This window comes from Prunus persica, chromosome G6 (assembly GCF_000346465.2).
Source record: "Prunus persica cultivar Lovell chromosome G6, Prunus_persica_NCBIv2, whole genome shotgun sequence".
NCBI classification, from domain to species: Eukaryota; Viridiplantae; Streptophyta; class Magnoliopsida; order Rosales; family Rosaceae; genus Prunus; species Prunus persica.
This window is the reverse complement of record NC_034014.1, coordinates 30320342-30337675: the sequence shown is the minus strand read 5'-3', so window position 1 is coordinate 30337675 and position 17334 is coordinate 30320342. Positions and strand designations below refer to the sequence as shown.

General features: G+C 39.2%; 3 protein-coding genes across 4 annotated transcripts; 1 reads left to right on the top strand and 2 right to left on the bottom strand.

Moving 5' to 3' along the window:
* LOC18774300 (wall-associated receptor kinase 2) lies at positions 47–2321 on the bottom strand. Its single transcript, XM_020565927.1, has 3 exons — positions 1847–2321; positions 1218–1801; positions 47–1104 (listed from the first exon to the last, which is right to left on the bottom strand). The coding sequence occupies exons 1-3, from the start codon at positions 2314–2316 to the stop codon at positions 47–49; spliced, it is 2112 nt and encodes a 703-aa protein (XP_020421516.1). The 5' UTR covers positions 2317–2321.
* On the top strand, positions 3697–4777 carry LOC18775291 (uncharacterized protein At4g13230). The gene is made up of 3 exons (XM_020566599.1): positions 3697–3856; positions 3944–4006; positions 4110–4777. Exons 1-3 carry the CDS (start codon positions 3746–3748, stop codon positions 4329–4331), a joined length of 396 nt encoding a protein of 131 aa, XP_020422188.1. The 5' UTR covers positions 3697–3745; the 3' UTR covers positions 4332–4777.
* Positions 4948–12768, bottom strand: LOC18771989 (DExH-box ATP-dependent RNA helicase DExH12). 2 transcript variants are annotated; one of them, XM_007208348.2, is made up of 4 exons: positions 12580–12768; positions 9322–12312; positions 8451–8840; positions 4948–8300 (listed from the first exon to the last, which is right to left on the bottom strand). In XM_007208348.2, exons 2-4 carry the CDS (start codon positions 12280–12282, stop codon positions 5109–5111), a joined length of 6543 nt encoding a protein of 2180 aa, XP_007208410.1. In that variant the 5' UTR covers positions 12283–12312; positions 12580–12768; the 3' UTR covers positions 4948–5108. The 2 variants fall into 2 exon arrangements, with proteins under 2 accessions (XP_007208410.1, XP_020422187.1); XM_020566598.1 differs by having other exon boundaries at positions 12470–12754.

The window sequence follows — 17334 nt, the reverse complement described above, 5'->3', positions numbered from 1 at the left end:
CAGAAAACATAGATCATTAGAGACTTAAGTTTATATCTAATTAGTATTAATTAACTAGATTATTCATTATTCTTTCTAACTCTGCCGTGACATCCTTCATAGCAGGTCTTTCCTCTCCTCTCATCCTCAAACACTTACTTGCAAGGTCAGCAACTTCCCTTAGCTGCTCGATGATTTCTTCATTGAGGGGGACTTGATCGTCAAGAATTTCAAGCAAACGATCTGCATTCATTTGAGAAACAAAATATATTGCTAGATTTCTTTCGCGCTCTGGCCTTGCAAAAGAAATTACCTGCTTAGCCGTTAGTAGCTCCACCAAAACAACCCCAAAACTATAAACATCACTCTTTTCTGTTAGCTGGCTGCTCTGAGAATATTCTGGATCCAAATATCCAAATGTTCCCCTCACCAACGTTGTCAACTGAGTTTCATCCACCGGGATGAGCCTCGAAGTTCCAAAGTCAGACATCTTTGCTATGTAATCCTCGTCCAACAATATGTTTGCAGTCTTGACATCTCTGTGTATGATAGGTATACAAGTTTCAGAGTGCAAGTAGGCAAGTGCCCCTGCAATTTCTGTTGCAATTTTAAGACGCATTTGCCATGAAAGTGCTGAGCAAGAATCTTGGCTCCTGTCATGGATGTGGCTGTAAAGTGTCCCGTTTGTGATGAACTCATAAACGAGCAGGGGCACTTCTGTCTCCAAACAACAACCTAAAAGCTTGACGACATTGCGATGGTTGACTCGAGAAAGCACAATCATCTCATTAATGAAAGTCTCGATTTGATTCTTGTCGCAGACTTTGGACTTCTTAATGGCAACCACCTTGTTATCTAGCAGAGTTCCTTTGTAAACTGTTCCAAAACTTCCTTGGCCAAGCACCATACTCTCATCATAGTTCTTGGTTGCCCTCTTGAGCTCCTCTGCAGTAAAAATTTTAATCATCTCAATGGATCCTTTATGATCAGAGAGCTGTTGTTGTAACAGAAGGCCACCGTTTTGTCTAAAGAATTTCTCTTTGAGCTTCATGAACCTTCTTCTCTTTAGTCCCCAGTAGATCCACAAACCTCCTATAAGAACCGCCAAAAGGCATAGGCAAAAACCTGAGCAGCAAGTAAATACAATGTTATTTTATATACACATATATATATTTATATTATACTCGTGAATTAACAAATGACGAACATAATTAAGATTAAGAAACTTAATTACGTACCCATTGGAATAGCAAATCTTAGATATTTATCATCTTTTAGGATGCAACCTTTTCCACTTGTCAAGCCGTCTCCAATGTGTCCCTTCGGACAATGGCATTCTACTCCTCCAACGTTGTTGTGGCATGTCGCTTGGCTAACGCAGAGGTTCCGAATCTCGCACTCGTTAATATCTTGGCAGCCATCAACGAGGTAAGGGTTGCCTTGAAAACCCTCCAGGCATTTGCAGCGATAGCCAGGGCCGTTGGTTGAATTGTAGCATTCGCTATGCCTTGACTGGCATGCAGTACTGCTGTCGTTGACTTGTTCACAAGACTGGTAATTCCCGACAGCCCAATCGAGCACCACAGGAAAAGACTCTCTCTTCTGCAGGTCTACAAGATCAAGAGACGAAAAGCTGTAGGCGCCCACTTCCACAACGAAAGAATAATCGCAGGGGTTGAAGTCGGAATGGTTGAACAAGTTTTCAGCCATGAGAGAATAATCTATGACGCCGTCTGCTATGGATATCTGGCAACACCCAGCTCCAGAGCAAGTCCCATTCTTCACTTCCTCTACTCGGCTGCAAAGTGACAAGCATCCAGCTCTCATCCTCCCCACGGAGGAGCTGCTCAAGTTTGCATTATTCAACAAGGCATCGTAATTTATCGGGCTTTCGATGGCCCCGATTGCTTCGCACCCGATAGCGACCAACACGTTGCGCTTGCTTGAGACTGGAAATTTGGAGTTAGTTTGCATGACAACCTCGGCGTGGCGGTCGTACTCCTCGTTGTCTGCGTAGTAACAGTCTCGGGCGATGGGACCGGACACTCGCAATTCGTGATCTCTGAGTGATATGTTGGTGATGGGTATGAAGCTGTTGGGGAAGTATGCTTGTTTGTGATGGCCTCCATTTTGATATGTGGTGTCGTTGCAAGAAATCACAAAGGTTTCGTCGAAAGAGCATTCTAGAGATGTGCCGAAAGGGTAGGGGATGTTGGTGAGATTGCCACAGCTGCCTGAGCACCCGGGCTTCGGTTGCCCACGTGCTACGTTTGCCGCTGTCAAGCAAACCATCATCACCATCACCATCGTCATTTTCTGTTTTTTCATCTTCTTCATCTTCGAAAGTAATTAGTCAATGTAGCCCTTAATATATAGACTGATATATATATATATGACTTTATTTCAAAAGGTATGTACGTATAGTGTCGGATTCAGGAATTTTCCTTTCATGTCGGATTGTGCACAATTCTCATAATACTAATTATGGTATATCTTCGACATTATTTCTTGCTCCAATAGTTTTAAGTTTTGTGTGTTCAATACTAATTAAACCTACGTGTGGACCCTTATCCCACTCGATTATTAATTATACTCTGGAAATTGATTTAACAGATCCGAAATAATTGTGGTTTGGTTCATCAAGAAATTCCAAAACATTACAAAGCGATGGGGCAACCCTAGCCTAGGTAAGCTAGCTAGCTTTTTGAAATCAAATGTACAATGAGTGTATCCATCCGTCGTGGTCGAGGCATAATGTACATGAATATTTTCATTAGAAATAAAATTTACAGCTGGCTGACGAGGACAATCCCAGTAAATTATGAATCAAAAGATTTGGACAGTCAAATCTAGAGATAATCAGGACAAGAAAATGATATTGGAGATTAATTACTTGATTCAACCTTGAATATTACTAATAGAATATCATCATAATAATCAAATCAGATCAATAAATCAAATCAAGAAAGATTCAATCCTTTATGTCAACAGTTTGGTCCTTTCATATTAGAGTAGACGCATCATTTATAAATTTACATTCCTAAAAAAGCTCGTTGTGCAAGAAACAAGCATAGGCTTTAATGCCAGGAACCATTTGATCCCAAGCAATCTTTTCATCTTTTCTTTTCATGTACGTTGTTGTGAATGACATTCATAGGCCAACAAATCAATTTCATCTCTCTTTTCACCTATGTACGTGCTGTCATTGTAAACAGGGAAGAAAGAAGGGAGGGATAATATAAAATACTTAACGTCCACACAATAATAATGTCCGGACGTCCATACATGAGAATTTTTGTAATATTTCATAGATAAGGATCGTCTTTCTAGTAGTCTCTGTACTAAATCATGTCTCAGATCAGCTTCAACTGTTAATTGAATGGTTTAATGTATTGTAACAACTATATTAATGGGGAAGGGTTAAGATTAAGAGGATGATCGATCTATCCAGTGATGCCAAGGATGTTAAAATAATCTCACCACCAGTGAACCAACACCTTAAGTATTATTATTAGTCAGACTAATTTAGTGTTAGTGACAATGAATCCCATTGCTAATTAACTGTATGTCCTATAATACTGGGTCTGTTTGACCGTTAAAAGACAGTCTTCTAACCAATCATATCAGCGCAAAATACTCTCCATGCTGCACGACAGGACCCTATCTGAGTTCTCTTGCTTCTTTATATACTCTGCTTCTTACAATGTCATCTTTCAAATTTCAATACAAGAAAAGAAAAAAGAAGCAAATAATTAATAAGACGAAGATGGCAAACCTAACTCTTTTTACCAGCCTCTTGAAATTTGGCCATGTTGCAAGGAACGCCGCTTCAACAACTCCTAGGATTTTTTTGGCTACTGCCCCAAGACGTATTCAAGTAAGTTCAATTTGCTCTCTACTCGAATCGAATATTTCACCAATTTCTACATGTTTAATTAATTTTATGGTTCATGATTGATCATAGGCAAGTTCATCACAGCAAGACGCAGCTTCAGTAGCCAATGAAGCTAGGAATGCTGCTGAAAATGTAAACGACAAGTCTCTGTTTTTTTTCTTTATCTTTTTTTATTTCTTTATATGTATCGGTTGCAGGCCCTAGGTTGTCATTTAATTTCATGGTGTGAATGCAGGTAACCCAGACGACCAAAGACATGGCTGGCAAGGTGTCTGCAACAGCACAAGATGTGTCTGAGAAAGCAAAGCAGACAGCGCAAGACGCATGGAGCCAAGCTAAGGGCACAGCCCAGAAGGCCGCAGACACGGTAGTGGGCAAGACCGAAGAATCGAAAGAGTTCGTTAAAGAGAACGCAGAGCAGGTCAAGAAGAGCATGAATACCAAGAACAAGAACTGATCCAATCATTTGATCATTTGATCATTTGTCCTGTCCATTCTTGTATTTCAATTTTGGTTGTATTTCCCGTTTCATATTATGCATGCATGATGTATCCACTGTTGGGATATCTTTCTTTTTTTTGGGTCCATTCAGATATTGTTCCATCCACTACTGGGAAGTGTTTAGTTTTCTTCATCATGCATGTGTAAAACGAAACTCAATTTTCAAGTGTCAATAAATCCTTCCTAATTATCTGTTCAAATAGTTCTAGACTGATGTGAGGAGGTTTTTGCGTTTTTTTTCCTTCATTGTCAACGGGTTAGTTTCATAAAAACCCAAAGAAGAATATTATAGACTCGGCACAAACTGGAAAGAAAAAAAATGGAGGCATTACAATTTACAGGTTGCTGCAACCTGTTCACCAAAATCGGAAGCAAGCTAAGTTTTGCAATGTGTTTATTATAAGATTGATAAATTCCTTTCACGGCCACACCACTTCGTGCAGAAACAAGTAAAACACAAAGGCCAAAAGGAATATTCAATTCAATAGAGAAAAAACAGAGAGAATGGAAAGCAGCAGCTGCTCAGACACTCTTTCCCAGATTTATGTAACATGACAAATGACAACGCAGAAGGAAAAGAAGGAACATATGATATGATTATGAGCCATTCCAATACTGTACTGTACTTTCATCATCAGAGGGAATTAGAAACATATAATTCTTCTAGAAACAGCGGGAATTAAAAACATATTCAGAAACAAGCAAAATATTCAGAATCTAATAAACATCTCTCTCATTCTCCCCCACTGTCCTCATCAGGCCCTGCTGCATCTTTAACATCAACAGTGAACTCATATTCCTGATCACATCCCAAATATGAATCACACATGAAATAAAGGATATAATTCTTCTCTCCGGCTTCTGCAGGAGCAGCAAATTCAAGCTTCACCTTTGTCCTCCTTTGAAAGGAAAATCTCTTGATGGCAAGCAATGAATTAGTCTTGGTATCCCCAACTACAAGCCACCACCCCTCCTCTTTGGCCTTTGGATATCTCGGAGCATTAACTGTGCCCACCTCTGTCCTCCCCTCAAGGTCACGCTCAAGAGTGACTTGCAGACTGATCTCTCCCCCGGCCCTTATATTATCACTATTCTGAACCTCATGTGTCAGATCAATGTTGGGAAACCGGTTGCAAAATAATGCAATATCCAACAACTGCTTATCTGACATCTGGAGTAGCTCTCGCCTCTCATCATCATCCATCTCAAACAAATCAAATACTGTCTCTATACTCTTTCCAGGATTTTCTTGGCATCTCTTTGCCAACTCCTTTGTGAAGTGAGGTAGCTGTAGAAGCATCGAGTCGCGCTCCCACATTCCCTGAGTCACCATCTGGCTGACTTCCATGGCTAATATCGCAAGGCTTAGCCAGCCACTGCTGGAAATGACATCAACCATTGCCTGAAGCAACCGACTTGCAGAAATGATCACCTCTCGCTGGTCCAATGCTAGGTTCCCACCCAGATGTTGCCTTGCGAAGTGGGCCTGAAGCAGAGCATTTGCTTTAACATGAGGATCTGTGCATTTCGGATTCTCAAAGGAAAACCTCTGGTGGTTAATTAGCCTTCGAAGCACCTCTTCCTCCCCAGGTCGTATAGGAAGTTGTGAATACTCTGAAGCATGAGTTAGAATCTCAAGAAGACCCTTCATCTTTGTTTTCGAAGTTAAGGAAGAACTGAAACGCTCAATGGTAGTATAATTGGTATAATAATATGCAGCTATCATGCCAAGATTCAAAGAAGAAAGGTCCATGTCATCCTCAATAGCAACACACTTGCTGGCTTCCAAGTCAGTCAGTGTATTTTCAACAAGCTCTGAGAGATGATCAGAAAGATGCCGCTGAGTAACTCCCTGAAGATTGTAATAGTTGGGATTTTGTGTGAGCCTCCTGTACAAGAAGGTCCAGGTAAGGTAATCAACAGCATCTTGCTTGTTCTCAATTATTCCAGAAACAACTTCTGCATTAAGATTATCATGTAGGTAATGGTGCAAATGGCTTTCAACAGGGAATGCTTCGTAAAGGAACTTCTTGTAGTATTCTTTGCGAGGTGCATGGCAGAGGATGACACATTTCCCAGAATTATCTAGCAGAGGTCGACTGGCATGACCCATCATCTGCAATAGATCAGTAACAGGGTAATCAGTGTGAACATTTTCCCGGCCATCATAATATTGGGTTCCCATCACAACCACCAAATGGGCTGACAATGACACACCCCAACACATTGAACTGCTCATGACACACACTTGAATCCACCCAGCTTCAAAAAGCTGTGACACAACCTCTTGATCCAAACTGGTTAATCCTTCATGCAAGTAGCCCACTCCATTGCGCAAAGTGCCTCTCAAAATTTCATCACTAATTCTTTCAACGAAAGGCTCTATGTCCTCTACAGGCCGCAACATAAACGACGATTTCTCCCCACCGTCTGCAGTTGAGTAAGTCATCAGATCTATAGCAGTTAGCCGGACATGTTTCCTTGTAGGAACATACACAAGAGCCGGTTTCCCATTCTTGGCATGTTGGACAATTGCAGTGTATGTGGGTTTTGCCATTGCTTGCATCCTTGCTTCAAAATTGGCTAAGTCCACCCCCTGAATGTGTATTTCCAGAGGCACTGGGCGCACACCAGGAGGAAAATTGAAAAGGCCATGAGAGCTAGCTCCTATCCATTCTCCAAGATCCTTTGCATTTGCAAGAGAAGTTGACAGAGCCACAATACGAATCTTGTTCTCAGATAGACTGGCTATGTATCTCATTCTAGAGACTATTACCTCCAAGATGGGACCACCCTGACCACCAATCAAGTGGAGTTCATCTATAATAAAAAGACTGACCTGTTGAACAGGCTTCCTCTGTTTCCAGCGGCGGGATAAAGCATCCCATTTCTCTGGAGTGCTGATGATAATCTGACCTTTCTCAAGCAGTTTTGCGTCTGTTGCTGTTTCCCCTGTTAATAATTCGATGCGCAGTTTCAGACCCTTTCCAAACTTCTTCTCCCAGTCACGATAACGTTCCTTAGCAAGAGCTTCAATAGGTGCAATATACACAACGCGCATGACACTATCAGACCCCTTTTGATGATTTCTCAGTACAGCAAACTCTGCACATATGGTCTTCCCACTCCCTGTTGGTGCAGCAACTAAGACATTGTCATCTGAATTATACAAAACAGTGAAGACCTGAGTCTGGACAGGATTAAAATGCTTAAAATCTTGATACAGGGCTTCATATAACGGATTCCTTAATGCAGTCACAGGAAGTGGTTGCAAGTCCAATAACTCAGTAGGTGGAGGATACTTCTCCGGCAAGATGAGGTGTCTGAAAGAAACAGGTAAAACAGTCTGTGACCCAAGCCACCTATCAGACACAACACGAATGAAGTATTGAGGCGGAAGGGGCTCATAAATTGGCACTGTAAAGTTCAAAGTATGGTCCTCATCAATGTACTGCTTCTTCAGCAGAAAATATTCATGATGAAGAACATATTCACCATCATTATCCTCCACTATTACCCAAAACGGCTCCACATATCCATGTACTTTGTCCTCCCATTGAAAGTCTGGTGTTATAGTCAGCTCAACCCTCAATACAGTGCGAGTAATTGGCTGCACATGGGCTGCCAGGTTTAATTTGGGGAACTGGTGGATGAACTTATGAAGTGCTCTTCCCATCCTTGGCATACGAATAAGCTCCCCTAGCTCCTGTGAAGAGAGGTCATAATACCTATCCCAGGCCAAATCTTTCTTCTCCAACTTCATCAAAATATCATTTGTAATACCATTGAATTGGCGAAGAGGTGTTTGGACACTCCACATCTTCTTGTTAACCATTTTACACAAGTTCAAAGCCTTTTCTGCTAGTTGAGCCCACCCTCGTTTCAAAACAATCTCGAAAAGAGCTCGTAGGAGACGCCCCGCACTCTGAAGAAAACAAAGACCAAAAAAAATTCAGACAAATGAATAACAGGAAAAGAGAGAAACAAATGAACAAAAACTAGAGCAAACTGCGTGCATTCACAACTGTATCCCAAATAACAAACAAAAAAATAGCACGAAACTACTAAGACAAACCTGAGTAATGTAAACCATATCAGATGTCAATGAAAGCCCCTCAAGCTTCAGCTGTGAAATATATGCTTGCAGCAAAACATTAATCTTGGCACTGGGCTCTTCCAGGCTTTCCTTGACAGGAATGGGAACACGATCCAAAAGCTTTACTAGCTCCATCTTTTCATCCTGCCGCACAGTAACATACTTGAATTCCTCACTGAGTGAGAACAATCGGCAAAGCTCAATATCCCCCATCGTGGGCTTCAAATGTTCGTTATATGTGGATATTGTTCCATGAGTTATATAGTAATAGCTTGCAATACGACCCAAGTCTGTAACCTGGAAATATCCACTTTTTCTGTCGTACTTAATCAAATTGCTCTTGTCCAAGATGGTTGCAGCAGAATGGATCTGCAAAAATGAAAATGTTGAAGACAACATGAGACGTCCATAAGAAATACAAAATGAAGGAATACAAATGAACGATGCAAAAGTACCACACCAACGACAAGAACAGGACGGCCAACAAAGGGAAACCAGATACAAAACCAGCAAGCACACAGTTAAATTAACTTATACTAAGAAGAATTAAAGATTACATATATCAAGACTATGGTCGCATAGACTCAAATGCCATATAATATCTAATAGAAACGGACAAAACAAATTCCTACCACCAATATTTTGACATATTTTTAATATATCAAGCACCTAATATGTCTGTTTTTATCTGTGAACCTGTCCGTAAACTTACTCAATTGGCATGCACTTGTTTGTCATCTTGTGTAATTAAGAGAATGGTTATGCATTACCATTACTAATTCGGGCAGAGCAACGAAAATGACAACTTGACAAAATCAAAAACAAAATGCTAAAGTGAAGTGATGCTTACCAAATCAGCTCGTCTCTCCTCCAACGTAATATCTCTTTTGAGAACATCAGCTTCCAAACCATAGAGTGTAGGATTACGTAACATGCGAATATACAAGTAAGTGTATCCTAACCAACTGCAAGCTTCTCTAGCATTTTGAACAGTTCCAAGAACAATTTCAGCATTCAGTTGATCTGCCAATTTGGAGACAAATTGACTTTCAATAGGAAGTTGTTGGTTCATCAAAGAAAGATAGTATTGTAGTTCATTGTGGCCAGTAATGATAATTCCTTCTCCATAAGAATCAAACTGAGGTCTTCCTGCACGCCCCAACATCTGCATAACGTCCAGAGGACTTAGTTCAGTCCATGCTCCCTTTTCTGGATCATAGATCTGGGTCCCCTTGATTATCACAGTGTGAGCTGGAAGATTCACACCCCAAGCAAGGGTTGCTGTGGAAACCAAAACTTGTACATGCCCATCAGCAAAGAGATCCTCAACCAGTTGGCGGTCAGCCCTGTTCAACCCAGCATGATGAATAGCAAAACCGTATGGCAGAAGATCTTTGAGATCATTGCTCTTGACCAAATCCGTATGAGTAGTTAGAATCTCACGGCTGGCACTGTCTTCTTTCAGAAACCTACCAAGGGTGTCCTTAGCAAGGGCAGTATCTCTTATAGCACGAGCTGTTTTGGCTGTTTCTTTCCTTGAGTGCACAAAGATAAGAACTTGATGTTTTCCAGCTACATCCATGACCTTTTCATAGCAGAGATCATTCATCAATTGGAACCTCTGCAATGGCTTCCTTACCATGATTCCAATATACTGTTGAGAAAGAGGGACAGGTCTGTAACTGTTGTCAAAATAGAACAGTCCCCGCTTAAGATCAACACGCAAGAACAACGCCACATCTTCATAGTTCGGAAGCGTAGCAGATAAACCCACCAACCGAATATGATCTTTTGTCGTCTCAATCTGCCTCACAGTTCTGGCAACAATACTTTCAAGAACGGGGCCTCTATTATCATGGAGAAGATGAATTTCATCAATGATAAGAAGTTTGACCAGTTGTGTATAAGTCCGGTCTCCTGACTTTCTGGTAATGATATCCCACTTCTCAGGGGTTGTGACGATAATTTGAGTCTCTTCAATCTGTTGGCGAGTCAATGTCTGGTCACCACTTAGCTCCCTGACAGTAACACCATATTCCTTCAAACGATTAGACAAATTGCCAACAACTTCAGCAACAAGAGCTTTCATGGGGGCGACATATACGATCTTATAATCATTGTGGTTTATCGAACCATCCTCCTTATTCATGTGCAGGGCAATCTGCTGAAGTATAGTGAGCACTGCAACATTAGTTTTCCCTGCCCCAGTAGGAGCACATAATAGGATATTGTCTGCTCTGAAAAGGGCAGTCTCATAGACTCTACTTTGTACCCTGTTCAACTGGTTCATTCCTCTGAAAGCTGGTTGAGCCCACTCTGGCATGTCAGATATTTTTACAAGCCTCTCATCAGGATCAAATGGTCTGGGCTTCAATGCCGGCACATGGATTTCTTCATATCCCTTGCTGGGATGTCTGTAAGACCCATCTGGAAGCACACACTTCTTCGACACCAAGAGTCTACTTTGCTCTTGTGCAATGCTGTCAAGATCAAGTAGCTGAGCCTGGCTCTTCAACCAACCACTGTCAACATCTCTATCAACAAGCCCCCTCCTAGCCCTGTCCCCATCTCCACCACTCTCATCCTTCAACCTGCGAGCCTCTTCTCTAATATTCTTCTCCACGATCTTTTGCCTCTCCTTCGCACTAGCCCTTGTGGCATGCAACTGTTCTAAAATTGCAGCCAACTCTGGACCCAAACGCAACATTTCCTCCTCGATTTTATTCCTCTCATCTTGGTCTTCGGCTCTGGCCAAACGTGTGCACCATACAATCTTCAACCGGTTTCGCAACAGAAACTTAATAAGGCTGAATTTTTCAAACTGAAGGTTCACCAACAGCTTCGTTTCAACTTCCCTGTCATCACCTTCAGCAAGTATCTTGAGCACCTCCTCAGCAAGCTTCTGGCATTGCTGTGGATCCATTTGTTTTTCATAAGCATCAGATATATTCCTCTGAAGCCAATAAGCATTAATGTCCTGAACATTAAGGCTCATACCTTCATTTGCTTCCTGCATTTCATCGTCATCAATCCCACCACCCATTTGCATAGCCCCAGAATGATTTGGTTCAGCCACATCATCATCGTCCTCTTCCTCATCCTCCTGGACCATATCAAGGTCGCTCTCATCCTCATCATCTTCATTTTCTTCAAACTCAACCGCAACACCCACATCATCATCAAGGGCTTCATCACCATTAGCCACAGCAGACCCACCAGCATCACCCCCATCTTGGAAGTCAGTAATCAACCTCCCAATTGAAACCAACTGATCAAAGACGCTGTTGGGTATAGGGTTCAACATCTTCTCAATCTCCTTCTTCTTGTCAGGGTTCTTAAACGTCTCGTTTTTAAGAACGGCCAAAATCTCATCGGCAGCACCACTGACTATACTCGAAGGTTGGCCACCCAACTGTTGCTGAATGACGCTAAGCATGGCCTCGTAAGCAGCCCGAGTTTCCTTCGTCTTAGGCTGATAAACACCTTCCTCAGTGGCCGTGAGGACGCTCTCTTCACGAAGCCGGCGCCGTTTACTTTGCCGAATGGGGCCGGGTTCAGCATTTGGGTCGCGCTCTTTCTTCTTCTTAGACTTCTTAAGCTTGTCATCGAGCTCTGGAGGTCTTCCTCTGTAAGCCCTGTCACCGAAGTGTTTGGGGTCAATCTTGCCCCACAGAGATTCAGGCTCACCGGTGGGCTCGTGCGTGTCACGTGGCCGAGAGTCGGTGGTCAGGACCAGACTCGAGTTGGCCCGATACTCGTATTGCTTGAACCGAGCGTGGGCCTCCGCGCCACCGCCCAAGTGCTGCGCCATGTTAAGATCTCAAAACAAATCTCAGAAACCCTAATAACAACAACAACAACAACAACAACAAACCAAGTTAGTAGGGTTTTAGTAAAACTTAATTCTTGTTTATAATGAACTGGTAAATTCGATTTCAGATAAAAATCAAGTAGAAGCAGATGATAATGATGAGAATGGGGAAGAAAATAACTAATACCACGAATTCGCCTAGAGAAATTGAGAAAAGTGAAGGCTCGAGTGGCGGTGAATCGTGCCAGAAACCCTAGCTATAAAGACGCAGAAAAAGTAAAGAGATAAAGAACTCACAGTGAGTTGTGTGAGTTGTAAGTCTCTGACTACTACTTGTATCGCTCTCGCTCTCCTCCGAAACCGGCTTCGGCAAGAATGGCGGCCAGGTATTTTACTATTACCAGTCTCAAGTGTAAACCGACCTTTTAAACGAAGATTTTATTTTCTTTCTCCGATCTCTTCTTATTATATCGGTCTGATTTTATTTTTATTTATTTTTCAGATGAGATTAGAATATGGTAGCAGATAGAAGGCCTTGCATTACTTGGGCTTTATCTCAATTTGGGCTACGTTTTATTGGATATCAGATTTCTTTCTTAGTTATTGATGGGCTTTGAGACCTTTGGTGGTCGATGGGCTTTATCACCCTCCTCAGTACTCAAAAATATAAATTTCTTTTTTTTCTTTATTTCCTCTTTTACTTCCAGAAAAAATAAAATAAAAATTCACAAGAGATGTGAGGATGTAGATCCAGCAAAGGTCTCTCGAAAAAGAAAATCTGCAAAAGGGAAAATCTATTCCAATTTAGAGTGAGATGGAACTACCGTTTGTTAAACATACATGTACATATATAAATTTTTTTAATTTTTTTTATTAGATATAAAATTTTATCTTTGTTACACATGCTAAACCATAAATTTAAGTGCATATGAACATAATGCGGATTGACAATCATAAGTGATTCCAATTTGTTTGTGACAAATAGATCCCTCTAAATTGTCAATTTTAATCGATGACAATGTGACATTTTATTTGAATGTTTGGTTCATTGCGATACTATAACGTGATAAATATCTATAAAGAAAATATACTAACATATAAAGAAATTCCAGCATGTGTTTACAACGAAAATATTAGAAATGTATTAGTAAATCGTCATAAAATAACATGAATTTATTTGAGTTAATTTAGTCTGCACTAGTACAAATAACATTTCCCCATTTTGAGTTTAGACTTACATTACATGTATCCTAATCTAGCTAGCAGGGTACACTTTACTTATGCAGTTCAACCTATTTTGATGCCTTTGTGTTTTCTTCTAGTGTGTATGTGTCTGTGTATATGTGTGTGTTGATAGTGCTACAAAGACAAAGCGATGGAGTTCTAAGACGCCAGTGAAGGTTTGTTGGGTGTTTAATCTCTGTGTTCTTTCTCACCCCTTCCTTCCTTGATGATGTGCAGGATTGATATTGAAGGGACTCAAGCTTCGATTCTTGAAGCAACTGCTGCAAGCAAATACAAGATAAAAAGTAAAAAGTCAGTATGATCTCTTTGACACTTGCCAGAAGATCTGTACATGCATAGCATCAGCAAACTCAGCAAGAGCTTGTCCCCTCTCAGTTATTCATGCATCCCATATAGTACTAGTTAGCATGTAACCCCTGCTAGTTAGATCACTCAGTTGTCAGATTTTTTATTTTATTTTTTCTGATAAATGACTGGCAATAATTTACGTTTAATAATTTTTGAATCATATTAAGTGAATTACTCTACTCACTCGACTGGTCACTTAGTTTATCATATATTTGAACTCGATTTCCTATATATAGTCATGTTACACCTTTTTTTAAGTGAAATATTTGTGCACTCGTGGAGTATATCATAGCTATATCTATATTTAAATTAGTGTGTGTTATAAATAATCAAGTAATCTGAGTCACGTGTATGATTAATAACGTTTTTCTTTTTGTTTTTAGATTGTTTCAAACTTTTAAAATTTTGCTTTTACATATCATTTTCACATTTCTTATTTTTCTTTCCTCGTTCTTCCTCATTTATCTTTTCATCTCGTTTAGTTTTAAAACAAAAACATAAAAGCATTTCTTGATACGATCTCACTTGTTATGCAGTTTTAACTCAAAATTTTCAACTATATTAATCACACACGATTCATTTTTTGTTCTCACCGGACTTATGGTGTTATTCCTTCATTTATATATATAATTAATATACCTTAAAATACAAACTCGAAGTCCATTCATATTATAACACTTGAATTAATAACAAAAAAAGAAACATATAGCTACGAACAAGAATGTACGGAACCATATGACGGCTCTCATGAATTACACATCTTTCTAGGATAGAAAAATTTAGTACTAATATTTAGTCTAATGTTTCCAAAATTAATCACAAACTTAGCCCATTCCTCATATAAAGAACACTAGTCCTTGCTTCAACCACAACAAAAAATATATAAATAACTATAACTATAACATTTTTTTTTGGGTCAAAAGATAAAACTATAACTTCAATATATAGAAATAAAAACTCCTATATTATATATATATATATTATATAATAGATAAAATGTATACAACAATATCGAGATAAGTTTTTGCCCTCTGTCCTCCTTAAATTTTCTGGTATTTGACTAAATAGGCATTTCATTAATTAATTTGCTACGTGCATGCATATTATATTCTTATTTAGTAATAGTATTTGTAAGGAATCTGATTGCCAATGCCATACATACTAATGTTGAAAGTATATAGCAATTTCGAACAAATATACACACACAAAGAAAACTCATCTGTCGCGGTGTACATATAAAGTTGTGGCAATTTGGTAAATACATACGTTTCTATAATATTAATTTTTCCATGTATACATTATTTTGTGAATTCTAGGAAGAATTAACATATAAAGAGAAATAAGTTTTTATAGATACATGCACAGGGTCTTTGCCTGTAGTTAGGAGACATATATTTACAAAATTCAAATAATTCCTTTTTTGGGTTTTCCCTCCTAAATCTGAATACAACACTCTATACTTGAGTTTGTCAAATTGCAAATTGTCTTATAAATTCAGTGATTATGATAATGTAGATCATGGTGAACATTAGAACTAACGTGGGATTTCCTTATTAAGGTTTTGCAATCTTTTTCCTTTTCCGATTTTTTCCAAATTATAGTATTTCTTTTCTAAAGCTTCAACTGCTCCTATATATATATCGCTATAATATTTTATCGGGATTAAGAATCGGTGCCGCCTCCACCTCCACCTCTCCACCTCCGCCTCCTCCTTAGGGTAGCCAAAAACAACCTCGGTATTCGATTTCTTTATATGTTTTGCTTACTACTTCTCTTTCTTTTAAATTACACTTCAATTTGAGACGTTTTCAATTTAACGTTTCAAACAAATAGAAGTTTACTCAAAAGTTACTGGTCGGAATGTTCTGAATTCCATGAAGTGTATCATATAAAAACAAACGGCCGACGAGTTTTGTTTACATTTTCCTTATTTACACATTTTGCTCATATATATTTGATTACTTGAACAATGATTACGATATATCCTACATGTTGAAAGAATCGTCGTTGAAGGATCACTTAGTTTTGTGATGATTACTTTTGTTTATTCTATTTTGAAATGTTTGTTTTGCCTTTTTTAATTTTCTAGATTTTGATTGAGGTTTTTGGTTATCTTTTTCAGGATCTCTACTACTTTACCATGTCAACTGATCAGACCAATTTTAGCAACAACAAGCTTGAAGATACTTCAAAGCCTACCAACGACAACATACTTGAAGACACTTCTAAAGCTAAGAGCGATAAAGGGGTAATGCGTGAACTAATTTTGACAACTACATCAGTATGAGTGCTGTTAGAATCTCTAAAAAGATTTACAACTATCTTTGGAGTAAATCTAATTGGATTTGGTCATAATAATTTGATGGAGCACTCGTACTAGTCATCATGAATCAAGCTTATTAGATACACATAGACGTTGTGCATTAATTTATCTATGTGCATATGCTTGCATTATGAGAGTTGGTATTATAGTTATTTTTTGTGTTTTATTTATTTGTAAAATTATTTGTTTTTAAAATAATTTTCTGCAAAAGCTACGTGGTGCACATGAAGATGCATCCCAGCAGTCACAAAAGGATGATCATGTTGTAAGATAAATGATAAATGAATTAATCATAGATTAATAATATAGTTAAACAAGTTGATCCATTATTACCTGCAGCAGGGGGAAGTAGTGGAGGATAAGCAAGAACTGGAAGCTGAGGGTGATCATGAACCAGTGAAAGCCATTGATGATGAACAAGTAGTGGACGGTGTGGACGAGGAGCAAGTGATCCAATCTATGGATAATGAGGCATCTCTTGTGGAAATAATGGACGATGACCATCCAATTTCTGAAAACAAGGAGGAGGATCTTACTAGTAGTAGTGATGATCAGGATCCTGCAACAATGTTGCCCCATGACCAACAGTAATATAATATAAATAGCTTAATTTAGATTAATTATTTCTTTCATTATTAATTACTCGCACTTACAGGCTGCCGGAGGATCCACAGGTGACATATGAGGGTGGTGCTGCCAGCGGCACTCCGAATACTCCCTCACACTCCAGCCCTTCAGTTGATTCTGCATTAGCAGGAGGGGCATCACCTGGAGTATGCTAGCTCTTAATAATTATTTTTTTTTTTTCTTCTAAAGCTTAAAACTAATAATTATAATTAAGATGCATGATTTTGATATATAATCAGGTGGATGCACAAGCCGATCTTGATCAGTACTACTCACTTATTAGCTCTGAAATTCCCTTCAGTTGTTTGCTTGGAAATGAGTCGAGCAGTTTTGTGCCAAGTGGCAGCCACCATAACCAGCAGTATTTTCAGCAAATTCTCTAGTATGTATCTCAGTGCTATATACAATTAATATGACAGAAAATCTGAGTGCTATATTAGCTATCAGTTTCTTAACCTAACTAATATCCTTTTTCTTCAGTCAATATTAACTAATATCCTAAGAATACT